At 39.1% G+C, this 27,212-nt stretch overlaps 1 protein-coding gene across 1 annotated transcript; it reads right to left on the bottom strand.

Annotated features, from left to right (window-relative positions):
• Positions 1-5,458: 5,458 nt before the first annotated feature.
• On the bottom strand, positions 5,459-27,203 carry SLC38A4 (solute carrier family 38 member 4). Its single transcript, XM_029910858.1, has 15 exons — positions 27,072-27,203; positions 25,114-25,204; positions 23,143-23,258; positions 19,639-19,712; positions 19,431-19,523; positions 17,771-17,852; positions 17,587-17,669; positions 17,417-17,475; positions 16,720-16,998; positions 16,519-16,598; positions 15,278-15,378; positions 14,093-14,217; positions 11,424-11,568; positions 10,062-10,159; positions 5,459-6,241 (listed from the first exon to the last, which is right to left on the bottom strand). Exons 1-15 carry the CDS (start codon positions 27,188-27,190, stop codon positions 6,140-6,142), a joined length of 1,647 nt encoding a protein of 548 aa, XP_029766718.1. The 5' UTR covers positions 27,191-27,203; the 3' UTR covers positions 5,459-6,139.
• Positions 27,204-27,212: the final 9 nt, after the last annotated feature.

The following is a 27,212-nucleotide window of genomic DNA, read 5'->3' on the forward strand; positions in this document are numbered from 1 at the left end:
CTTTACACAGCCGCTAATCAAGCCCAGTAGCTCCCAAGGCTTATCCTGAGGGAGTTAAGATATACCCATTAGTGTGTCTAGCTGAATGCCCAGGTAGGTCACCTTACAGGAGGGCCCCTCTGTCTTTTCCCCTGCTAGAGGTACGCCCAATTTATCCAACAAAGACTGGAAGGAGTCCATCAGTCTCTCACGCTTGTCCGAATCCATCCTGCCTGTGAACAAAAAATCATCTAAGTAGTGCACTAGCTGCTGTAAACCAGATTCCCGAACTACTGCCAGGTGTAGAATTGAGCTGAATTTTTCAAATGCTGAACAAGATATTGAACATCCCATGGGCTTATACTTATCACAATAATGCAGTCCTTAAAAAGAAACCCAAAAGGTTAAAGTCAGAAGGGTGCATCAGCAGCAATCAAAAAGCAGACTTGATATCACATTTCACCATCAGAGCCCTGGGCCACAAGATCAAACCATGTGGAATAGCAAATGGAACACAATGATGGACTAGACCCAGCTTTAACTGAACTGCCCCATAGTTATTGCAGGTGGTACATCAAGCAATACTTGCCTGGGACTGCCTTAGGGCCCAAGCCTAGGGAAAAACCCCAAGTGCTTTATAGATACATGATTAGGGCACTACCTATTTCACAGCTGTGAAAAACATGTCGCAGAACGTGAAATAAGCCCTTCCCCGTGAAATCTGATATCCCCAAAATCAGCCGGGCTGGGGAGGGACAGGACTTGTTCTTCCCATGCATGGCTGTTATTGGAGGGAGATTAGATCCACACAGGCAGTGCAGAAGTGAGGGTGTACCACTCACTTCTGCGCTGCAGCAGCCCCAGAGCTGGGCTCCGGGCTTCTGCCCACCCCGGGTCTTTTCTGGGGCTCAGGGGGCCCAGGCTGGGGGCTGCCACTTCCCCCCCCCCAGCTCCTGCCAGTGCTTGGGGTGCCAGGCTCAGGGCATCTGGGCTAGGGGCTGCTTCTGCTGCCTGTAGCTCCCAGCTGCTGCTTGCCCTCCCTCTCCCCGTGGCTCCTGCCAGGGCTGGGGCACCCATTTTTCAAATTGTCCAGGGCCCCTGCATTAATCCACCACTGGCCCTGACTAGCAGCTAGGAGCCACTGGTTGGAGTGCTCCCAGCAGCACTGCGGAGATCGGATCCACCTCCACCTCTGGGAGCCTCCTCCAGCTTCAGGAAACTCCTGTAGGCAGCACAGAAGTGAGTATGGCAATCCTCAACCCCCTACAGCGGCTTTGAGACCCCCCCACAATCCCCTTTTTAGATTAGAACCCTCACGGTTACAACACTGTGAAATTTCAGCTGTAAACATCTGAAATCGTGATATTGACCCATTTTAAGACCCTCTGGCTGTAAAATCGACCAAAGTGAACCCCGTGAATTTGGTAGGGCCCTATACATGACTGAATGGTTCTGATATTCTATAAGCCTTTCCCCTTCATTGTGTGTTCTCACCTTGAACAGCTCTCATAAAAAACATTTTTTCCCCTAGGGACGACACAGAGTTCCTCAAACTTTCATTATTTCTGCAAAACTTTCCTCTCTGTCCCCACCACCATCTGCACGGAATGCATTGTGCACATCGAGGGCTTTTGTGCCTGCCATTGTTAGGAGAAGAGCAATCTTTTGCTTATCCCCCAATTGATTTGCCCCAGCGTTGTTCATATACAACTTAAATTGGAGAACTTACTCTACAGCACACACTGCAGCACAGCTACAGGAAGTCGGGGAAGCAGGGATCTGTGTCTGCTATTCCTTGCTAGCACTGGGTTAAAAGGCTGGTTACATAAACATTTGTCATGGTTGAGACTGATATCCCAGCAAATATCCTGGATGACTCTATCATAGAACACACAACCCATGTCATATACATGCATATAGCCACACAACCTCTTCTAGGTGCTAACTTCTCTTTGCAGGGTAGAAACTGCACAGATCTATGAACAGATGCAAAAGTGGGGACTGTGAAGAAGCTATTTTATGAAGGAGGTGGCACTGTTTGCTGCCCTTCTGGTTTGAAATATATGTGGAGATATAAATCTCCCGAGAGAGGGCTGAATTTTTAAAGTTTTAGTGATGCCCCAATGTGCAAATCCGTCTGACCACCAGAGTTTGTAATGCATGCTGGGAAATACTGCAGGTATGGAAGCAAGCCTGGCTGATTTCTATCCACTAGAGTAATCTTTATTTAATATGAATAGCCCATTAACTTTTAAAAACTTGTATTTAAGCCTTGATTCTCTGAATTTAGATGATCCGTAAGCTTCATTCTATTCAAAAAGAAGCAATATCACCCAATGTTATTAATCACACGAGGTCATCTGTCTAGTTCCTGATTCCATCTGGATAATCAGAGTCTGACTTTTATTTTTGAGCTCCGTGAGCACTTAAGAGCGATGGATAAATAAAGCATGTGCAAGAAGCAAAATCAGCAGTCAGAGCAATTTCCTAGATGTGGTGAAGGTAGACAACATCTATAGCTGAGTGACACATATCCCCAGCCTGATATTAATGTATAATCACACAGTGATCCACTAGGCAAGGCAGTAATATTCTCTATGGGGGAGGCAGAGGAAGGAAAGGGCAGTAGCAGCCAGAGTGCTGCAAACAAGAGTAGAAGGCAGAATTTTCCTAAAGCCTGATATAAAAGAAGAGGAATAGAGGCTTTTAATGTGAGAAGGGTATTTTAATTATTATTTATTATTGGATAACAGCTTGAGCTGGTAGTTCAAGGAAAAATTGTTTCGTTTCAGTCTCCATACATTCCACAAGGGGACAAGTCACGGTAGGCGGCATGGTTATGCTACTGCATTGGATGTTCAGTCACACAATCCATTGGGTTAACTAAGTAGAGAAAGTAAATAAATGATCAACCTTGTATGTGCATCCCAAAGGCCAATAAAGTCATAAATATTTTTGTATACTATTAGCGGCACAAAGATTAAGTTAAACATATGCCCAAGATTTTAAAAAATGATTAGTGATTTGGGGTGCCCAATGTGAGACACCTGAAAGAAGCCTCATTTTCAGAAAGTGTTAAGCTTCCCAAAATCAGGCCCCTTTAAGGAGTCTCAATTGGGCACCCAAAATCATTAGTCAAAATCACTACTCTTTTTTGAAAACCATGGCCTGTGATTTTGTTAAAATAATACTGTACACTTATATGGTGCCTTTCATCCAAATATCTCAAAGCACATATCAACAGTTGCTAAGTATTATCCTTATTTTACATATGGAGGAAACTGATAAATAGTGAAGTTAAATGACTTCCCCAAGGTCACCTGGCAGCACAGTGGAAGAATTAGGAATAAACCCCAAGTTTCCTGACTTCCAGGCTGCTGCTCTAACCACTAGAGAGTGCTGCTTCTAGCTTTGCTCCTTGCCTCATGTAAAAACAAACAAACCAGAACATACCAACTTAAAAAAAATCAGCAGTCTTTTTGAAAAGTTAATTTATTATGCATCAGTATACATTTTTGTAATAAAAATCCTCCCAAGGCCTAAATATTACAAAATGAACAAGAAAATTCAACGTCAGCCATCCCCAAGAGGTGCTAAATAAATTAGTATATAATACTATTGCCTATCCCGCAATATGTGTGGCAGCTAACTCTGCATATAGTGGGAAATATGCTGTAGCTTTAATGTTTGACATTTTATAATGAATCTGAAAACTGTTTCTGAACACAGTTATGGCAGGTTCAAGTTAACCACTCATTTTTCATGTGAAACCAAATACTGTCATGCAGTGAAAAGGCGGCAGATTGCACTATTTCCCTATAGTTTTTCTGCTTGTATCTTTACTGCAGTTCTATGTCAGGAGAGTTAGATTAAATAATTATCAAATATCTGAATGCATTTCCAAGTCCTCGATGAGCAGTCCCTCCAAAACCAAAACACAATTATAATTCAATGCTGTAGTCCTTCTACATGCGTAATTTTGACTGATGTCAATGGGAATTTTGTGTGTGTGAAAGGATTACAGCATCAGACACTGATGTTAAAGATGTTCTGTATCAGTGCAATGCACTCCCTTGTTTGTATTAATCCCCTTAAAGATCCTAACCAAAATAATATTGCATTTTTTTCTTAATAATGAATACATACATAGAAATGTGCTCCAGGATACCAAGGTTACAGTACTTTTATATAAGAATAAAATAGTACACAAAAAGATATAACTCAATTGGTACCATTTCTTTGAGACATTAATAGCTCTGTGTGTGTACACACACACAGTAACAGACACAGTCAATTCTATATCAAACTAAATAGGTTAGTCAGACAAACCATAACTCTGCATGGCTTTACTAATTAATACACGGCTGAATACACCATAGTTTTTAATTTTCAAATTTAAACAATTGGCTGAATTGTAGCCTAACTTGTGTAATCCCACTGAAATCAGTGGGCCTGATTCTCCACTCAGTCACATTTTGTGTCGATCTAATCTGATTCCACTGACTTGATTTGCACTGGTGAGAATGGAGAGAGCATGTGCTCTAAATTAGATCAGAACTTACCCCACATGTCATTAAGTAAACAGCCAGAGCCCCTAGGCTAGTGAGTGCTAACGAACCACCCATGTAATATGTAACTTCTCTTTGTTTTGCTCAACTGCCTAGAATGATAAACTTGCTCTTGAATTAATACTTTTTCCTTTGTATTGAATTATATAGCTTAATTGTATATGTGACTTAATGCTAATGCATACATATGCAAGCTAAAATATATTAACAGTAGAAACTACCTAGTTTTGTAATCTAGGGCAAAAATACAGAATTGTATAGCATATATAGACAATTCTTAGGAGAAGAGGGGCCTGTATTCTTGCAATTTTTTTATAAGATGATATTGTAGTAAACATCAGAGTGTCTTGTTACACAGGTAACAGCTTGGGCTTTCACAGGTATTTGTCAAGCACTGATACATAAAAATGAACTTTTTACAGACCCAACAACCCAATCTGTTTTCTTCAAAATAGTATAAAGTTTGTGGCTATAAAAACAAAGAACTACACATATAAAAAAATCAAAAATAATGTACCATACGTTAACATTCTGATAGGTAGAGAAAAAGAATATATACATAAATATATATATAGTAAATCACAGTTTCCTGCACTGAACACATCAAATAAAAATGTATCAAACAATACTGGGTGGTGTGCTTTCACATGCCTTGTGGTCTCCTTAAATCTCTGAGTTATAATGGAAGACGAGTTTATAGACAGAATACAACTTGTTCAGTGACCTAAATTCACACCTGTTTACAAAAAAACCCAAACCCCACACCAGAACCACCTGCAGCTCCCAGCACAGATATATATAAAAACAGAACAATAGCTATGTAGAAGTCTTATTTAAATACAGGCCCCAGCCCTGCAACAGAATCTATGCAGGTGGAACCCTGCCTCAGAGGGCAGTCACATCCGTGGGCAGTCACATCCGTGCAGGAGTCCGCTCACTCAGATCTGATTGTAGGACTGGGGCCCATGTTGGCATGTTTTCTTGCTTTATTTTGAATGAGGGTTTAACAGCTGTAACACACCTGATGACTGACAGTACAGGTAACAACAAATTTAACATTCAGCTTTGTTGACTGGTTGGTCAAAATTGTCATCTTCCTGACTTGAAAGATCAATGATACTTAGATTTCAGACCACTTAGGTAGTTCCGGCCCTTTCTCTTACATTCTGCCCTGCTTTTAAGCCATATCCATGTATTTCAGTTATAAAAAGGCACTAGCTGATTTTTTGGACACTGCTTTGTTTTCCAATACTCTAGGAACTGTAGTTATCAAAATAATGGGGGGAAAAATCGATTTTTGAAGACTACATGCACAGTTACTCTTATTGTGCTTTTGGGAAAAAATTCACAACACGCATTTTATTATAACCTGGATAGAAATGTTCAGCACAGGTTTTTAAAGTATAAATAACTATCCCTTGAAAGAAGGATGATTTAGTATTCCATAGGGTTCTAGTGGCATTACTAGTCACAGTCTTTGGAATCTTGCAATAATTAGCTAGGAATAACACTCCCATCTAGGTGTCAAGAGTCTTTTGGAGCATGGTATCCAAGCATTTCCTGTCTGAGACGTACTTTCACGGCTGCACAGGTTAGTGATGTTTGGAACTTGAAGAGTGGTAAATCCAGTCCAATGCAATTAGAATCATGCTTCCGAGCATAAAGATTATGCCAACTATGAGAAATATCAGAGCCTGCAATTGGGGAAAAAAAACATATCAATATTGAAAATATGTTAAGTCACAGAATAATTCTACTGGAATCATATTCTATATCTGTCTCCTACTAGGGGCCTGAACCTATGAAGTTCTACTTGCATGAGCAATCTTTGATAGTCCCTCGGTGAACCTATCTGGGTGAATGTTACTCCTGTGCAGAGGGCCAGCATGAAGCTCGTTCACAATTTAAGTGCCTCTGCACAGGGGTGAATGTCACCATATGTGAGCAAGGCTTTGCAGAATGGGCCCTAAACAACCACTTGCTAGTATTTACTTGCTTCATTAGTATGAACACTAATATGATTTATGTATCGTCTGTTTTGTTTTACCTTTAAAAATGGCCACACATGGTCTGATAGCAAGAACAGCTTTTAGTATTAAGCCCTTATGCCTTGATTCAGGAAAGCACTTGTGAATGTGCTTCAGTCCATCCCTATTCAGGACAGCACTTACGTACGTGCTTAAATTTAATGATGTGGTTAAGTCCCAGTGACTTCAATGGGACTTACATTCTCAAATTCTGAATTGGGACCTTCAATGAGCATAATCTTAGGACATTCCAACTCCTGCCACAAAAATTAACATTGTATTTCTAAGTGCAGGATGATAAATTCTGAATGTTTCAGACACAAAGAGAAACACCAGTGAATAGACACAACTTCGCTCCAAAAATCTGCAAAAATATATCTTACGTAGTAATGTAGTTATTGAAATGTTTATTCTTTTTATCTATTAATATGTATAAATGAAACTTTTTCCATGTTAAATATTTCAAATAATTATATTTATGTATATATTATCAAAATCTTTTCTGATTAATTTTCAATCTATACTTTCCCAAAAGATATTTGTTTAAAGAAATTATAGATGTTAGTGTTCAGGAAAAGAAGACATTGATATCACTGGCTAGAGCCTAGCATGATATGGATACCTGCTGCGGATATATAGGCCATGTCTCCTGTATATTTACTAACCTACCTCAATCAGGATCTTAAATACCTCTATTAATCAGTGTTACAATATCCCTGTTAACTGTGACGTGTAATCTTCCTCCTAGTCCATTGCTGACTACTTCTGAGGGAGACTGTCACTTGTTCTAAAGTATGTGGCAGTTGTGTGTTATGTCTAGATGTTAACTAGGGACTGTTTGAAATGAGTAAATGCCTTTTGCATGTGGTTTAAAACAAATGTTAATTCAGCCACACATTGCCATTTAGCCCATCACAAAATGATTGTCCATTTAATGTTTCTCAAACAGATGCCTGTACCAGTTTACAAAGGTAACTTCCACTATGCTATGAATAGACAGATGCAGTTTTAACACAAATAGCATTGGTACAGGGTCCCATGTACTGTCCTACCAGTCCTCCTTATGCCTACATTGATCATTTCTTCTAGTGTAAAAGGTCAGAGACAGACTCCTGCATATACAGATTATAATCCAGTCAAGGTTTGCATGCTTCATTATTTGCCACTCTGGAGCAGATGCTGCAGTGATAAATCTTGTTCTGTTCTAATTTTATGATGCTCATCTAAAGCCAAACTAAAATAATTTCATTTATAATGGCTAGTTCTACCCCAGCCCAGCCAGGATTCCAGCAGCCAAAGGCTGCTTCTTCACTAACCATGTTGCAGGTATTTGCATTGCAATGTCGGTAACATTGTGGGCTACACATTGCCTTCAGCCCGTGCATTAGACTCTCAAAAATATGAATAGAAGCACTATGCCCAGATTGGGAGCAATACGTGAGCCCTCTATTTTTAAAATAATACAGGGTATGCAAACACTGCAAAAAAAAAAAGTGTTCTTAACTCGGATTAAAATAGCAGTGATGACAAGACAACTTGGCTTTTAACTCGGATTCGCAACTCGAGGTAAAGCCAATAGAGAAGCCTGGGGTTGCTAACCTGAGTTAAAAGTTGCTATGTCTTCACTGCCATTTTAACTCAAGTTAAGACTACATCTTTTCTTTTTCCTGCTGTGTAGGCATACCCTAAGGGTGAAATCTCAGCCCTATTGAAGTCAATGGGAATTTTGCCATTGACTTCGATAGGATTTCATCTTTTGTTAATATATTTTGTACATTCTCCAGAGCTGTTTTCTCTTTATCCTGCACTGGTCAGCATCCCCAGTGGACATCAGTGACTCCTCGTGGACATCTTCTTAGCAATCTCCACAAAAAGATCTCTATTCTGGTGGCTGTGGCTAGCCACAAGAGCTTGCTGCACTGACCAATGCTTCTCTCCAGATGGCAAACAGCTCAGCACAGGTCCAAGTGGCTGTTTGAGACATGTGGTAGGGCTTCTGAAGTAATATCGCAGCAATGCTGATGTACTACCATCCAGCATCAAATGGGCAAATTCTGACCCCAATCCAGTTTTTAAATGGGGAGGACATCCAATTAACTTGACACCAGAGCAGGTGGGGGCACACAGGTAGACAGACAGCTCAGTAATAGTTGCCCACAAAGCAGTGTGAGATAGCAGCATTGCGTGCACATGAACAATGGACTGAACTAATCTGATTTGCATTGAACTCAGTTCACTTTGAAGGAGGACTCCACAGTTTGCAATCAATGCGGATTTAGTGTGTTATAATTAGGCGTGGCAGAATTCAATTTTTATTTTTTTTTATAGTTTTGATGGATTATATCAGTTTATTTTTAATCGTTATTTGATTTTTGTCCATTTAAATTTTCACAGTTGTGGGAAATTATGGGGGAATCACACAATGGAAGGGTGTCAGACAACAGTTACGTAATGATGGTAGACGTTGAGATTCAAAAAGTTAAAGCTTTATAACCATTAAAACACAAATGGTCAAAATATACAGAGCAAATATCTTTAAATCAAATGCTAATAAGTTCTTAGGTGACATTAACTATCTGTAAATTTCAGTTATTATTGATGGAGATTTTTCTGTATAGTGGTTTGTGTGTGTGTATGGTGAAATTGATGTTTACTGGCATTTACCAATTAAGAATCTAATCCAGGGGAGGCCACCCTGTGGCTCCGGAGCCACATGCAGCTCTTCAGAGGTTAATATGCGACTCCTTGCATAGGGGCTGACTCCTAGGCTGGAGCTAAAGACACTAACTTTCCAATGTCCAGAGAGTGCTCACTGCTCAACCCCCTGCTCTGCCCCCACGCCACCCCTTCCCCCAAGGTCCCTACCCCTTCCCCTGAGCTTGCGCACGCGAAACAAATGACTGCGGCGGGTCGGAGGCATGGGGAGTGAGCGGGAGGTGCTGATTGGTGGGGCTGCTGGCGGGCGGGAGGCTCTGGTGGCTGGAGGGTAGGGAGCTGATGTAGGGGCTGCTGATGTATTACTCTGGCTCTTTGACAATGTACATTGGTAAATTCTGGCCCTTTCCCAGGCTCAGGTTGGCCACCCCTGATCTAATCCTTCCAAGCCTACCTACAATGAAGTGTGTCTTGTGTACACAAGCATTTTCAAACCGGATTAATTTTTCTTAATCTGGATTAACCCCCCTGTGTAGACAAGCCTGGCATTTCTCAAGAGCACTAATGTCCTGAATGCTAGTCAAGGACCGTAGGATTCCACTGCTCTTTCGAGGGACTTTAGAACCATCTACTGGTCAGCTCCGTCCCTTGTGTAAGAGCCAGTGTTGCAGCTCATAATATAGGGCAAAATTCCACAGACCTTGTACTGCTTATTAATTCTAATGAAGCCAATTTGGGCTCATAATTGCAACAATCAATGTGAAACAACTGCTAATTGTAACAAAATAAAACAAAAAAAACCTCCTCTTGTAATTCCCACTACTTTACTCACCCCAATCTTCTGGGGTGACCTCAAGGGTTCTTTCTTGACAAGCCGTAGATAGAAGGCAGCAGGAAGAATGAAAATCAACATTGTGGCAGCCGATGCACCTGGAACAGAAACCATAATTGAGTTCTGGTTAATATGTAAACATGTACAGCATTTTACAGAAAAGAAAATATACCTGGAGTGTTAGCTACAGGCTCAGCTATAGTTCAGGTTGTGCAAGGGTGTTCATTATAACACCATGTTTTCAGTTAGTCATAACTTTTTTACATGTTCACCCTTCAGACTGAAAAAAGTATCCCATTTGGGAGCAAAGGATAGGGTATAGCAGTGTTATTATTTCTTTGAGGGGCATCATCTGCTTTTTTCCTATAACTATCTGACTTGAAAAATGAGCTGCATATCAGAGAGAGGCCAGTCACTTTGGACTGTCATGTTTTCCTCCTTTGTTTTTTAGAACAACTAAAAGACACTCTCTTTATCCTAATAAATTATCAACAATATAGCAGTTTTGTGGTATTTCCCAACATATTTCTACCTTTGAAAATTACAAAAAGTCATACTCTTTTAAAAAGATTACAGTAAACTGTGGGCTTGTGCTATGAATTCCATCTGATACTCACTGAAATAATCTGAATTGAACTAACAGTTCCCAAACTCTGGACAGGAAAGCTGTTCTTTTAATCACTGGCAAGGTTCTATCCACTGTGGTTTAACTTACTATACAATTATTCATATTTATTTTCATTGCATAGTAAGATTATTCAGAGTAGAAAGTTTTCTAACCAATAATATAATAAAAAAAAGACTATAAACTATATTGGCAATTCTGCTGAGTGACATAGAGCTTCTTTACAGACCAGCAGTGGGTAAAAAACAAAAAATGAAAAGGAGACCAGTACTATAAATGCAGGGGAAACTTTCTCCAGGAGTATTTGGAACTCCTGACTCCTCAACCAACACTTTCAAACTGACAGAAAACAAGTGTGTGTGTGTTGGGGGGTCAGGGAGAGAAATCTTTTTCCTAATTCTTTTTTTTAATCCAAATTTGGAAATTCAATACATCTTGACCAGTTCTATAGATGGTGGAGTTTCTTAACTCTCAAAATTTGAAGTGAAACTTGTTGACATTTTTTGTTCTCTGTGACTTACACAGGCTGCCAACTAAAGTCTGGTACCATTTAGCTTGGATGAGTCATTTTCAGTCTCTTTTTTTTTCTTTTAACCCTTCCAGTGCAAAATCAGGAATAAGTGCACTGAAGCTACTGCATTGTAAATGAGACAAAATTCACTTCCAATATATGAAAGTGAGACATTTTGTTTTGATACAGATTAACATCATAAACTGAAAATATTCATGAAACTTACCAATAAATCCAAAGATGTCTTTAATAGCAGGCACAAAAATTACAAGTGTGTTAGTAAATGCAAGAATTACTGCTGCGATCAGGAAATGCCTTATCCAACTGAATGGCCTTTTGGGAAACAACAATGCGGTGACTGATGAGCGGATCTGTAACAGGAAAAATAAAAGCAGAAGATAGTGGATTTTGCAACTCATTGCTCCTTTAAGATCTGTGCTAGTTTTCCAGTGAGGAATTTTAAACAAAGAAATATATTTTAATTCATTTTCTTCCCTTAATGCAATCTCTTTTACCACACAGATGTAGTTTGAGGCTTGGGTTCACAGTTTATTACAGAAGCTCAAATATTTACCGGGTAGAAGACAAGTAAATAGGGTGTAAAAATTAGGGAGAAAAAAAATCTCTTCCACTAAAAGGTGCTGGTATCAGGAAAATACAAAGAACCCTATAACAAATACTAACTAGCAGAGGAAAAATGTATGTATGTATGAAATATAATCAGATGAGTTATTTTAGATCTGAACCTGATTCCACTGAATTCTGTGGGAGCTTTACCACTTACTTCAGTGGTACCAAGATCAAGCTGTAATTTATTTCCATTTTAAAATATATAACAAAATAAAAAATAAACAGCTATGAGGATTATAACATTCAAAACTGTATTTATAAGACGTATAGAGAGCACATTCTCTTTGCTTATTGTGACTTCATCACAGATTTGAACATAGTTTCTATGCTTTTGTACAAGCAGAGATAAGTAGGTAAAAGGTCAACAGCAAATCCATTTGGCAACAGCAGATAGTGTTACACTGCAATATTGCAAAGCGGTGAAGAGATCCTCAGGGTGGAAGTAGAACAGTGTATGTTCATATACTTTTAAAAAACATATGCTCCAAATCATTCCCATCTTTTAAAATAATAGCTGATTCTGAACTAGTTGGGTAATTCAAAAGGAGTATGATTTTCTGTCAGACTTGGAGTCTTTACATTTAAAAAAATATTGAGAGATCTGCATTTTAGAGTTTCAGGTCTAAGTGTTGTGAAGAGATAAGTGGGTTTAAAATAATAGATTTTGAATTTAATATTGAACTGCTTTAAAAATTCTAGGCCAGGCCCTCATGCTGATTTATACCAGCTAAAGCACTAGTTTCTTTCTCTCTACTTGTGACGTTTCCAGTATGTTATATCTGGCATGTGGTTCCACTTGAAATTAAACCTGTATTTAAGTTTCATTGATGATTAATGCCATACAAAGGTAAATTTAAAAACTCTGATATTTGAAGTATAATTTTTTGTAAAAGAATAAAAATGCCAAATACTTCAAATAATTAAAGTTACAAATATTGTTCTCGAAATTAAAAATGTAGAGAAAAACTAATTGTTGGTGTAAATTTCATGATTCATTCTACACTGCTCATCTGAAGTAATACTTCAATAATGCTGAGCTGGCTAGACTGATTGGCCATATAGAATCATTCAGTACACTGGCTTTAGAATATCTGACACTGCTTCTTTGGTGTTACCTTAATAGAGCACTTTATGACCGTGGTATCTAATTGCTAAAACTTTATTTGATAAAAATCTGGCAGATGTGGATTTTTTTATGCGGTAATCAAAACGGTGTTGCCTTTTAGCCTATTTTCAACTGCAAAATGATCACCCTGGTTAATAGTTTAACTGTGAAAACAAAAGTGATATTTACACCACAGCTTCAGGACTCAATCCAAGCTAGCTGAGCTGATCACTATGTGTGTGTTTTATACTGGGGTTACACCGTAACCTCTCAAAGATATTTCTAAGGGCATATATTATATTACTTGAGCAGTTATCATTGCTTTTAAATACACATCAGTATGTCTGTAAACAATACACATTCAGGACTTATGATTCAAAATGTAACCTTGCTGTAATGCAAAGGCCATCATGCAGCAGTACCCTGAGAAACCCAGAACTGCTGAGAGGATCAGACAGCTGCACAGGAGCTGCTAGAGCATGTGATGCAGATAGTCGGAGCTCGATCAATAACAGTGTTGGATTTGGTTCTGTATGGCTGACTGCATTGACGTCCCAGAAGCTAGTACATCCACTACTTCCAATATGAGCATAAAAAGTAGGGCTGTCGATTAATCGCAGTTAACTCGAGCAATTAACTAAAAAAAAAATTAACTGTGATTAATCACAGTTTTAATCGCACTGTTAAACAATAATAGAATACTAATTTAAGTTTATTATAAATATTTTTGGATTTTTTTCTACATTTTCAAATATCCTGATTTCAATTACAACACAGAATACAAAGTGTACAGTGCTCACTTTCTATTGTTATTTTTTATTACGAATGTTTGTCCCAAGAAGTTGCTCAGAATCACTAACACGCCAGCCTAATTTTGCTAATCTTGTTAAATACAGTACACAGGAGACCACAGTTATACTTGGCAATAATCCTTTGGCTTTGATATGCTTCAGTTTTTAAATGTTCAGTACTCCGAGTTACCCAAAGTGCAGCTGTTTGTCTCAGGTGAAATATAAATGAGAAAACAGAAAATGTCACAAAATCCCAGGGCTTAGTTCTCTTAAATGTTAAAGTATGACAAAATTAATGTAAAAATAGATAATTACAGTCCATGTGTATAGGCTGCCCAGATTTAATCTTCAGAAGCTGTATTTACTTACAGGGAAAAGGACTATGGGCACAGTCAAGGTGACCGCTACGAGCACTGCCAGGCGAACCAGCAGAAGAGGGGTGTCGAAGGAGTACACTTTGGTGTATGTATGAAGTAATTCATCTTCAACTTCTCCTACAAAAGAAAATGAAAACAGGCTTAAGCTCATTCAGGCACAATCTATATTTTCAAAACTAAGATTTTATAACTTAGCAAGATGAAAGAGGATGTGTCCCTGCAGTTGTGGTCAGACACATGCTACTGATTAGACACAAAAAATGCAGTTTTGCTCAACATCAGTCCCTCTGTGGTAGAAATATTGGTAGTAATAACATTCAGCATTTATATAATGCATCTCATCCAAGGATCTCAAATTACTTTACAAAATGTGCTATATAAACCTCAGATGGGGGAAACTGAGGCACAGAGAGGCAAACTGACTTCCCCAAAGTGTGTAGAACTCCTGGCTTTCAGTCTGGCACCCTAGCCACTGAACTAAACTGCTTCTCTAAAAGGGACAGTGGACACTTGTGTTTTGAAAATATTCCACGTGCAGTAATTATGTGCAGCACTAACTGTTCTGTGCCATATGCTTCCATGTCATAATGGAGGAACTAATAAAGTAAAAAGCAGTGCAAGTTTAAGCTGAGTGCAGCAGCAGCAGTAACATATGGTCTACTATGTCTACAGACTAAGTTATACTAGGTAGTCCCTCCCTATGGCCTTTTGTACACTAGCATGTATTGCACATGTTTTCAGGAAAGGTGAAGCTGCAACAGTGGTGTAGCAGTGGTGTAAGAGCTAGAGACAGAAGTGCTCCATTGTTTTGTGAAAACCTGCTGAGTATCGCCAGCTTGGCTTCCTTTGGCCATGTGGAAAGTGCAGGGCCGCCCAGAGGGGGGGCAAGTGGGGCAATTTGCCCCAGGCCCCGGGCCCCGCAGGGGCCCCCATGAGAATATAGTATTCTATAGTATTGCAACTTTTTTTTATGGAAGGGGCCCCCGAAATTGCTTTGCCCCATGCCCCCTAAATCCTCTGGGCGGCCCTGGGAAAGTGTGACATCTACAGCATCTTGTTTACTGAATGCATGCAGTCATGACACACACAGCTGTTCATTCTCACCAGCAGGTACTGATAACCTCTAAAAGAAGAGAGAAACTTCTACAGAGAATATGGCTTTGACTCACTGACTCACCGTAGAAGGTAAGATAACCAAAGAGAGCAGCAAGCAGATACATGATCAGCATTCCAGCAATGGAGATGTTTGAAACATTCTGCATCCTCTTTCGTGACCGGCTGGGTAAAAAGGGAAGAATAACAGTGTAAATAAAGTCTATATTGTATGTATCTTCTAGCGAACTAACAGTCCAAGCTGTATTCTGCTAACATTGTCACTAGTTAGTGAATTCAAAGCAACTAAACCTAAATCAGTGTTATAACAAACTCAGGTGAGTTTCGAAGCCCACTGTTTCAAACCCCAGTATCACACTGTACAGAACAGCTCAGAATGATTTGTATATATTAAGGTTTTATATTCAATTGCTAACTTGATAGTGTTAAAATTTAAATGTATTATAACTACATATTTATATAACATCAACTTCAGGCTGAGGTTTTTTAAGTAAAAATGTCGGTACTAAAATATAAAAGCATTGTTCCTAACTCTAGGCCCCAAGCCTACCATCAGATTTGCATGAACGCACACTTGTGTCAATGCAGAGCTACACTGAGGATCAGGGACCGACAGAAGAATAGGCAAGGTCAATTCTTCTTTAAAATGCACATCAGTTAAATATTTTTACAAGAAAGTCCTGAATTAGGATTGGCCGGAAATGGGCATTAAGCATCCATAAGTTTACTTCCTCAGAACTCAACAATGCTAAGATATGGAGTAATGTAAACTGGCTACCATGGACATGTGTGATAAATTACTGCATCTGATTGGCTGTAGCATAAATTTGGAAGAAATAATTACTGACTATTGAGAATTCAATCAGACCGCATGAGAAAAATCTTTGCTACATGATACAGTCCTTATTCCTACAGCCAGATCCTGCAGGGCAGATCTTTGCACCCACCTAGAGTCAATGGGACTCCGGGAGATGTAAAGGTGAGCACTGACAGATACAGGTGCAGGACTGGAGCCTCACTCATGAAGATGTTTTTGGTGTTCTGCAACACTTGAATTCACTACCATAATAGAAATGTTTCCAAATATTTCTGGTGATTGATATTTCATAAAATTTCACTTCATTTCAAGGAATACCAAGATTTATGGTCTCTTAAGGTAAATACTGACAAAGGTAAACCTCAGGTCAGTAATCCTGATGTATGTTTTATCACCAATATCTGCTTTTTTATGATCTGATGATTGCTACTGGGTTAACTATGGAAGTGTGTGACAATTGTTTTTAAAAGTAAAGTTAAGAGCCTTACTCTTTAAGTTCACTGTATATTGGTAGCACCTCAGGGTGGCATACGAATGCAAATGCCAGGATGGGTATTGTATAGGCAGTCTGAAAAACAAAGGTGTTTAATATGAGTATTCACTACTGAATCATCTGAATTTATCGTGTTTGGCAGCAGTTTAGTTGTGGAGTTAATGGCTATAGACAGATTCTATGGAATCTCCCTTACCTGTGAGTTAAAAACAAAATATTTGGGTTCGCACATGTCATCACTATTACTATGGGCTTCATATTCCACTCCACTTGTGTGTAGGGTGTCTTTTGCCTCCTCAAAACCCGTGGTGTGCCCAGGTGTATTGTCCATCATGAAATTCACTCTAGAATTAACAGACTCATTTGGTAACATCACTAAGTGCATCGGAACTGAGTTGTTGTTGTAGGTCCAGTTTCCAACACTATTTTCCAGGACAGGGAGAGGGCAAGGTATTTGGGATTTCTTGTAGATTACCTACAATAAGAATAGAAAATGTCAACACAAGTCTATAGCTTTGAAAAGGTAGCTTCTATTTATACCCTTGACTGAAAACATTAGTGGCTGAAAACTTAATGTTTTAAGGTGGCAAGTTGTGATTACTGCCCCTGCTTGGCTAGGAATTGAGCATATCCTATTAGTTTTGTTACTCTGCCTCCACCTTGCTTTTTGTCTCAGCTCCCTGTTATGTTTTGCTTTTTAGACTGTAAGCTCTTTGGGATAGCAACTGTCATATACAGTGCCTAGCACTATAGGGTTTTGACCAGGCTGGCCTCTAAACGCTAGTAATAATAAATAAGTACAGAGAAGACATCTAAAGTTTCTTAATTATTTACAGATACTGTATTTCCTACTTTTGGTTATAGCTAGTGATATATTTCATATAGTCACATACCACAGTGAGAAAGAAAACCATGCAGGTAAGTGAAAATCCACTCGTATAACCAAGGTAACCTTCAAAGAAAGAATAAAAAAATAAACATGCAGTTAAACCACACATAAATTCAGATGACTAATCAAGATAAGAAACAAAATAATATATTTTAAGTAAGGAAATAGTTTTACCTAAATTTTTTAGAAGGGAAAGTGGAAGAATAATTCCAACTGACACAAATATAACGAGGTAGTTACCATTCAGGTACCATTCTCTAAAGAGGGAAAAAAACAAATCAAACCAATATTAATCATTTCTGCCAAGGTTAACTAGAATATTTTCGTTCAAGTCATAGGTCGTGCAAAACAAACATACCCAGAATTCTCTTCAAGATGCAGAAATGCTCGGATTACTTCAGGAAGTTCATATTTAATAATAAAGAGGTAGCTTGACATTGCTGAAAAAACAAACACATCAGCTAAGTAAAGTAGAATAATATAGTTCCAAAGCAGGGTCATTACTATTAACATTCTTTAAAAAAATAAGAGAAACGACAAACTATATATTATTTTGAAAATGCAATATATACATTGATTTTAGTCAAACTTGCTTAACTATATGAACATGTAGATGAAATGAACTACAGAGTCCCGTTTTCAGAATTGGGTGTCTAAGTTATGGTACATAGGCAGTTCTGTATTTTGGCGCTCAAATCACCATTTATGTACCATAATTGGCAGTGCGAATAAACAGATGATAACTTGACAGTGCTCCCTATTAAAAAGGTAAGAGCCATATTCTGAACTAAAAGTAGCTTTCAGCCTCAGAATATGATATATACCTCTACCCCGATATAATGCGACCCGATATATCATGAATTCGGATATAACGTGGTAAAGCAGCGCTCCAGGGGGGCAGGGCTGCGCACTCCGGCAGATCAAAGCAAGTTCGATATAACGCGGTTTCACCTATAACGCGGTAGGATTTTTTGGCTCCCAAGGACAGTATTATATCGGGGTAGAGGTGTAGTTATTATTGAATTAACAGTGCACTCGAGTTGCTGTTATGCTGAAATATACATTCTTACCCCATCGCTTTGTTATTGTAAATCCTGCTGCTCTGATGGCCTATTTTCCTCAGAACTCTCCATCCATTACTCATAATAAACTTGGCTGCCTCAACTTCTGACCCCCCTCTTCCCAAACTGTCAACCTACTTAACCTTTGTTTTCCCTGTGTTACATTCCTCTCTCATCAACTAAGTATAATTCCTTGTCTAGTTAAACTGTATTTGATATCTGGGCTTCACTAGGGAAGGACAGAAGCTGAGACACGGATGTTTGTTATGCACTCATAGATGGGGTCTTTGAAGAGTCATAGTAGCCAATCAGAAGAGAAGGACTGATTGTGCAATTCTCTCTGTTGTGAATGGCTACTATTTTAGTACAATTATTATTAAATTGCTATACAATTAACAAGATTCTTTTGCTTTGGATGGCTGATTGTGATTGGCAGCCAGATTATAGAGGTTTCAAAACAGTACAAAGTTTTAAAAAACTGAGACCATACACATTTCCATTTCATTTCCAGTGAGCTAAGGCCCAATCCTGCAACTTTTACTCACATGGGAAATAACTTGGGACTGTTATGCATGTAATGGGATGTCTCATGTGAGTAAAGTCTACTTGTGTGAATGAGGTTGCAGGATCAAGCTCTTAGAGAGTGGGAGCTCAGGGTGCTCAACATCTCACAGGATCAGGCCCAAAATAAAATGTGGTGTCAAGAGATAATTGAGCTGGAAAATCAATTGCTGAGCACCTTTCTCCTATTTTTTTCTGTTACTGTGAAAAGTAATGTGTCTGCCTTTTTTTGCTATGCACATCACTGGTAACCATATACTCCACTGTGCTCAATCCATGATGGCATCCACATCAGCCTGAGGACATGTGCTACCAAGGGAGACCAGTGTTTATTTTCATTATGGAGAAAAATGTTAAGCTTTAAAATATTTGTTTATAAGAACATTTTGCCCTTACCACCAATATTCTGCATTGTAATCGAAACAAAAGCACCATATTTTCCAGGCCATCCAAATGCCTTTTCACCTAGATTTTCATATATTAGGGAGCCTAGATGCAAAAAGAAAACATGGTGGGCTGTAAAAATGCACATTGTTAAACACATTTAAAGGAGAAATATGTGCATGAAACATGAACATTCAGTTAACCAACAGTGTCCTCATACCTCCTTCTTTTGAGGTCTTCAGTAAAAGGTGAACTGAATAGAGTGATAATATTGCTATACTGAGCAGTAGGATTCTGTAAGGAATAACAGAAATTAGAATCTTGAAACTGACAACAGAAATAATAAATTGACTTAACAGAACATATATTGAGTTGCTCTCCATCAGTTTAACATGTACATTGTCCCAAAACCAGTTTGAGTACTGGAGTCATTGGCCATAATAAGGCAGAGGTAAGCTTAGGCTGTAATTTATTTATACATCCTCTGGCAACCTGAACATACATGTTACACCATCTTAGCTTGCCTCTAGAGACTTACTTAGACTCACTGAGGCTCCGATTCTGCATTGTCCCCCAAAGGCAGATTCCTGCACCCACATAGAGCCCCAGTGAAGTTAACTGGACTCCGCGTAATCGGACCTTCCAGAATCCAGGGCCTTAGACTCCCACCCATTTACCGACATGTAACTTAACCCTCTCTCCTTACCCAGCACCTCTGAACCATCTGAAAAACCATAACAACTTCAATGGGAGCTGTTGGCTACCCCCATGTTTGAAAATCAGAGCATTTGGCTGCCTAAGAACCATGGAGCCTGAGCTTAGGAGCTCATATTTGACACTATAGATATATAGAGAGATCTCATGTAATGATCAGGGATAGCAAAGACCACTGTATGACATTGGAAATCTTGCTTTCTGAAAGCATACAGCACTAGCTTCTAACCCTGGCGGGCAGACTGTAAGATACTGATTCTTGAATTCATATAATTCTGACTACCCTCAAGCTTCCTCCACATACTATTTCAATTCTACATGATTTCAATGGCTGGTATTTTGAGAACTACTGATGCAAGAAACTAAAGCTTTATGTAACTTTTTCAGGGCAAATATCTACCCAGCAAATATCTCCAACAACTGGTGATGGGACACTAGATGGGGAGGGCTCTGAGTTACTACAGAGAATTCTTTCCCAGGTGTCGTTCTAGTGGGTCTTGCCCACATGGTCAGGGTCTAACCGATCGCCATATTTGGGGTCTGGAAGGAATTTCCCCCTGGGTCTGATTGGAAGAGATCCTGGGGTTTTTCATCTTCTTCTGCAGCATGGTGCATGGGTCACTTGCAGGTTTAAACTAGTGTAAATGGTGGATTCTCTTGAAATGATCATTTGAGAACTTCAGTCACTCAGCCAAGATTATGGGTTTATTACAGGAGTGGGTGGGTGAGGTTCTGTAGCCTGCAGTGTGCAGGAAGTCAGACTAGATGATCATGATGGTCCCTTCTGGCCTTAAAGTCTATGAGTCACTATATTCTGGGCAGCACTATATTCTGCTCACCACCTTGCCTTCAGCCTGTGAAAAGCTCCTATAAACACTGCATGACTGAGTTGTACATATTTTGGGGGAGATATTCTGGGGTACTCTATGTAGCTACTCCCCTATTAACCAGAAGATTTTGGTGAAAAATCCACACGGGAGTTAATGCTGATCATTGCAGCATTAAGGTACCAATCCATGGCCTTGTACCCATGCAGAAAGGTACGTAAGGAATTGAACGATAGCAAGGCTCCTGAATTAGCTATAGTACAAGAGGAAAGAGGGACTGGGGTCAGTGTAAAGATGCTGGTCCACCATGCAGGTCCTTAGGATCCGTGTGGCGTTGGGACCTGAGTTTCTTGTGGATTTTGTAGAGCTGTGGAATTTCCAGGCCACATCCCCCGTCCCCTCCATGCAGCTGCAAACCATCCCCCTATGTGGGGAGAATGCAGGGAGGGTGCTACAGGGTTAAACTTTCTGAACTTTAGGAACCTTTCTCCCCTCCTGTGGAAAATCTCACTGAAAGGGAGCATTCGGGCCATCTCTGAACAATACATTAGTGACAGTAAATATAACCTGAATTAGGATTAGTACAGCAGTTTTCATTTGGCAAATGGAATTTTTCAATCCTTTTGAAAGCTAAAGTCACAATCTATAAGTACAGGATCATGTATAGCAAGTAGATGCCTGACACTGAAGTAAGGATATCCTCCACAAACTTGTCTGCTTTTAAATGAGACTCTCCCCCACAAGAAGGGAGAATGTTCTCATTCCCAAAGTATGAAACTATGATAGGACAGCAAGTGAGCTGCTGGGTGGAGATAGGGGTTTATGTTTGTTTTTTATTAGATGGCACTATTTAAATATTATCCCAGTCTAAGGGTGACAATTTTTATTTCTGCCAAAGCTAACATGACTGGCTCATGATAGTGTTTATGTTAAATTTAAGATTCATTAGCCATAGTTTTGAATGTGCGGAACCCTAGCAGTTAGGATTTAGAAGATGTAGTAGAATTTTTTTTAGCCAGGGCTAATATACAATGGAATAGAGATACTTCATAGCCAGGTTGGTTATTACTGAACACCATAAGGAAGAAGAGCTTTTGAACTCTAAAGAGTTTTTTAAAAAGCCTTTCAAAGTTTCTTGGCTCTGGAGCACTCCCTTTTAAAACCAGTTTCCATTTCTGTGGGAGCAAATGCTCTCACTAAGACATTTAACTACCTGATTTGCAGGTGCTGTCAGGTAGTTAGCCGTCAAAGTGGTAGCATCTGCACTCATAATTAATTTCAGGCAAAAACTCTGCATCCAAAAATAGGAGATGCCATTCTCTCTTGGGACCTAAGTATACAGTTTCAGAGCCTGCTGCAGAGTTTTTGTTACACAACTTTCAAAAGTCAAGAGGAATCACACAGAGAAAACTCTGCAAGCTGATCTGAAGGTTTACTTTTTTCCAGTAATGTAAAGCAATCACCCACACTGCATTCTAGGCTTTCTACTAAACAAAGGAGGATTAACATTAAGGCCCACATAAACAACCAGATTATAAAACTAAAGCCACTTACTAAAGTGGGACAACTTTTAAATGTTGTCTCTCAACCTGATAGGGGTAGCCGGGGATGTCTGTTGGTGTCTATCAAAGCATATGCTGTGTACATACCGTATGTCAGCGACATGCCATTTCTGTCTTCAGTGGTACAGACAGATTTTAGAGAGAGTGGCTGACATTAAATATTGGTAAATCTGTAGCCATATTTGCATTAAGCCCCCACTTTCTGTTTCAGGGCTAGAGTTATATGGGCACAAAGTATTCTTCCTCCATCTCTACAAAGTTATAATTATAAACATATAAATAAATGTATACTTTACTGCTTGTGTGGAATTGCCTGTATTGAAATAGTGGGAATGCTGTTGTTATTTTAGGAGAAAGAAGTACACTGTCCTTCCAATTTGGTTTTTGACTGGACAGTATAAATTCCCAGCAATGAATCTAATACAAAACACAGCTGAAATTAGGGTGGTTTATCATGATTAGACAGATTCTTGCAATACTGTTAAACTGTTTTCATTACCGGAGACCTTAAAAATCTCTTTATCTATAAAATGTTGTTCTTCACTTAAGCATTTTTCTCTAATCACAGAAACACTGATGCTAGCTCGCTAATTATATTCTCCCCACTTTTTGAATACTTACACAAAAAGTATAATTCCTGTGTTGGCCATGGCATATGACAGCCCTAAGATGCCACTCCCCATGATGGCATTGCTCAGGTTAAATGCTGACATTCCAAAGGAAGTAGTTCCTGGATTCTATTGAAAACAACAACAAACATGGTAGTTAAGTTGTGGCTTAATGAGTGCAGTGTAAAACTGTGCTTTTTCAAGTTGCTGGCTTTCCCTTCTTCTGTTCTGTTGAGTACTATGGATGTTGTCTTACTACACTGCCTGATCCTACCAACATTTTTTACTACAGAACTAGTACTTACCATTTATTACTTGTATTACCAGAGTGCCTAGGGTCCCTAGCTACCTCAGAGGGCTTACAAGAATAGTACTATTATGAGAACTCCCTTCACTTCAAGTACTGTCACGGTAGGATGTGTTTGCAGCATCAACACAATAGCTTTTTTTGGTCCAAATGGGGTGTAGAGTTATGTCCATACCAACAAGCGATCAAAATAAAACTGCCATCAATGACTACAGTTACCCCGTGTCACTAAAAACCATAAATGTCATCTTTTTTGGTCATAACAGGCCTGAATAAAGAAAAACACCAATATATAAAAATGGAAAAAACTAGCTCTTTGGGCTGTATTCTCATTTACACCAGTGGAGTAACTTCACTGTGCAGTGAATGACTTGGAATTGTTATTAAATATTTATACTATAGTAGGGTTCAGGTTGTTTTATAGACCACAAACCCACATGAAGGAATCCACACGAAGAAATAATCCTGCCCCCAAAAGTTTACAATATAAGGTCCTGATCCTGTAAAAACATGGGCCTAGATTCACAAAAGTATTTAGGTGGCTAAACCCCAGATTTAGGCACCTAAGTCTGGGTTTAGCCACCTAAAACCCAGTTTTAGGCTCCACTGTGATTCACAAAGCTCCCAATGAACTCCCTTGGCACCCATGTTGCTCCAGTAAAAGTTCCTGAGTCACCTGTCTTTCTGTCTTTGGGCATTTGCACTGCGGCCTCCCTCTAGCTGTCCAGTGCCTGTCTCCCAGAATGATTCACAAAGCAGGGAAAGATAAGCATTGCCTGGATAAGTCATGTTCAGGGATTGATCTGGGATCAGGCCCCTCAAGTGAGTTCACACAAACAGCTGGGACCTCCCTCTCCAGCTTTTAGACCAGTAATTAGGGTATTCACCTAGGACAGGGATCGGCAACCTTTGGCACGCGGCCCGTCAGGGAAAGCCCCTGGTGGGCCAGGCCGGTTTGTGATCTGGTGTAAATAAGATCACATCTGGCCCCACTGTTTTAAACTGATCACATTAAAGTCTGGCTGTAAACTGAAATGTGACTAAAACTGAAACTGCTGGGTGCATGTTTATTTGTTTCGTTTACAGGTTACAAGATTTTTTTCTAACTACCTGAAAGCTTGAACATGGGATTTAAAATTCAAGCTTCTCTACCATTAGCAGTAATAGATATTCTGTGGGCCAAACATTACCCTCAGTAACACCTGTGTAAGTCAATGTAAAGCTAATAGGTGTAACTGGAACAATGGGCTGGCACAGAATTATTGAGGGCAGCATTTTAATCAAAGGAACCTTTACTATTGGGGCTAGCAGGGAAGAAAGACCCCAACTTAATTATCAGACGCTAGAGTGAGTTTGCTGGTAGTTGGAAAGAAAATGCCTGTTTACATATAAACAGAGCATATTTTATCTAGCAATCATTGAGACACAATCCATGTAGAACTTTGTGATGCCATGTTTATAGTCAGAGTAGAGCCATGACTTCATACTTTAAATGATCCAGGCAGCCAAATTGTAACCACTCTACTAAGGCAGGAATAAACAGAATATGCTGGTAAGATTCTTTGGTGAGCTTTGCAGTAACATTGTTTACATTTGCAAAGAGACTCATGTAGATTGTCCCTACTTTCCAATATTCCTGTTTCTACTACAGTACTTAAAAACTAATAATAAACTTACATATTCTTCCTGATAGTCTGCCAATTTCTTTTTGCCCAGAAATCCATTTGGAAGGAACTTCTGATTTTCTGCATCGTCGTTAGCAAATTGACTGAACACAAAGAAATAGCAAAATAAGAAAACAATAAATAAAGTTTACTACACACAAGAGACTAAGGGTCCAATTCAGTGCTCACTGGAATCAATGGAAAGACTCCAACTGCATCAGTCAGGCCCTGTATTCAAAACTCCTTACTCAGTTTTATTCAGTGTTACCTCTAGCAAAACTCCCACAGATGTCAATGGGAGTTTTACTGAAGGAAGCACTGCATTAAAACTGAATGAGACACTCAGGATTGGGCCTACGAACTTTGTTTAGTTTTAAAAAAGTCTAAACGATACATGGCAGATTCGTAGCGTTGAATACACCTCCCAAATTCTGTCAACAGTGTTGCCTTCCTTAGCAGCATTTTCCTTCCAATATCACACATCCTGTTCATTTTATTTACATTCTTGCAGGCTACCCCTTACCCTTTACCTCAGAAGCCCTGTATACCAAGTATCCACCTCTCCATTTCTAATCCCTCCTCAAAACACATTTCTGTTAACCCTATCACTGTTAACTCCGCCCCGGAAGAATTGCTATTATTTACTGATATAAAATAAAACCACTTCCCACCAACAAAAAGGCCTACTGCACCACAATGTGATAATTCTAACTACTGGTCACTCAGTGCTTTATGTACCATATCTGAACTCTTATGTATTATTTGTCTTTAGACCTCGATCCTGTACTCAGATCTGCTAGCATGGAACCCCTAGAGCATTCTGGAGGTGCAGGGATCAACACTAGCAGATTTAATTGCAAGACCAGGGCCTTAAAATGGAAGATATTGATATGAACCTAAATGGAACTACAGGATCCAAACACATCTGGGGAATATTTGAGTTGACTTTCCAGGTAAACCTTATCTTTACAGAGGATCAATGTGAAATCCTAGATCTTCCCTATTTGCCCAAGTTTGGATCCAGATCTGAACTTTGGCTCATGGCTGTGTTTAGGGGCAGTGAAGAAATATCATATTATTTTAAGAGTTAAATTGAATTCTGGAGCCATGTGTATCATCTAAGAGCAATGGCCAGGATTTTCAAATGTGGGTTCCCAAAGTTATGCTCCTAACTCCATATTTAGGCACTTAATGACGCGGCCTGATTTTCAGTGTTGCTCAGAACCCTCCGGTTCCTATTGATTTTTACTGAAGTTTTGCCTCAGTAAAGCAGGACTTAAAATTGTGATGCTTCTTAACAGTCAATATTAACTTTAGCTCAGAGAATCATTAGATTTCTATTTGATTTCTTGGTCTTAACGGAGTCATTCTCCAGAAATTTTTCTATTAATGAGTAAAGTAAAAGAAGAAATAAACTGCTTCTCTGTATAAAACTTTCACATTGAAATTGCATGTTTAAAAGGCCATTGCTTTGTCTTGAAATTAGTTTGAAGACTACATATTTTAAAACTAAGAGACCTCTGATCATGTAAATTGCAAACAAACAATTCTGAGTGAAAACAATGTGCTAAAACTTAGTAATTACATGTATCTAGGTGTCAAAGAACCCTGCAATTGCCTTTATAAATATACAGGTATTATGAGAATTGAGTGTTTATGATATTGGACAGCTTGTGTTCAGAGTCATGAACTGGAGAGTCAGTGCTGGCAAATCTCAGCACAGATTTTACCAATGCATCTCACTATTGACCTGGAATATCTCAGCTATTCTACCCACGGCGATAATCATGTCAAAGAGTGCAGTGATTTTGTGATTTGGGGAATAGCCACTAAACAATCAGACTAGTTTTAATTTGTGACCTAATCTGAATTTAATTTCAGGATGCCATAAGTGAAAGCCTGGTGCATCTGTTAGTCTTTGATTACCTCTTTTTAGTCTGAACATAAAGCCCTTTTTGTTTAAGTACATACCTGCTAATAGTAGCCTTTTCTGGATCTATTATATCAGTGTAGCTGTCTTCAATGCTTTCTCCGCTATTGCTCTCCTCATCAAGTTTGATGTTGACATTTTGCAGTTCCATGCGATCCATTTGAGTGGTCAGCGCTTTCTGG

This window comes from Terrapene carolina, unplaced genomic scaffold (genome assembly GCF_002925995.2).
Source record: "Terrapene carolina triunguis isolate 2854851 unplaced genomic scaffold, T_m_triunguis-2.0 Scaffold68, whole genome shotgun sequence".
Classification (NCBI taxonomy): domain Eukaryota; kingdom Metazoa; phylum Chordata; order Testudines; family Emydidae; genus Terrapene; species Terrapene triunguis.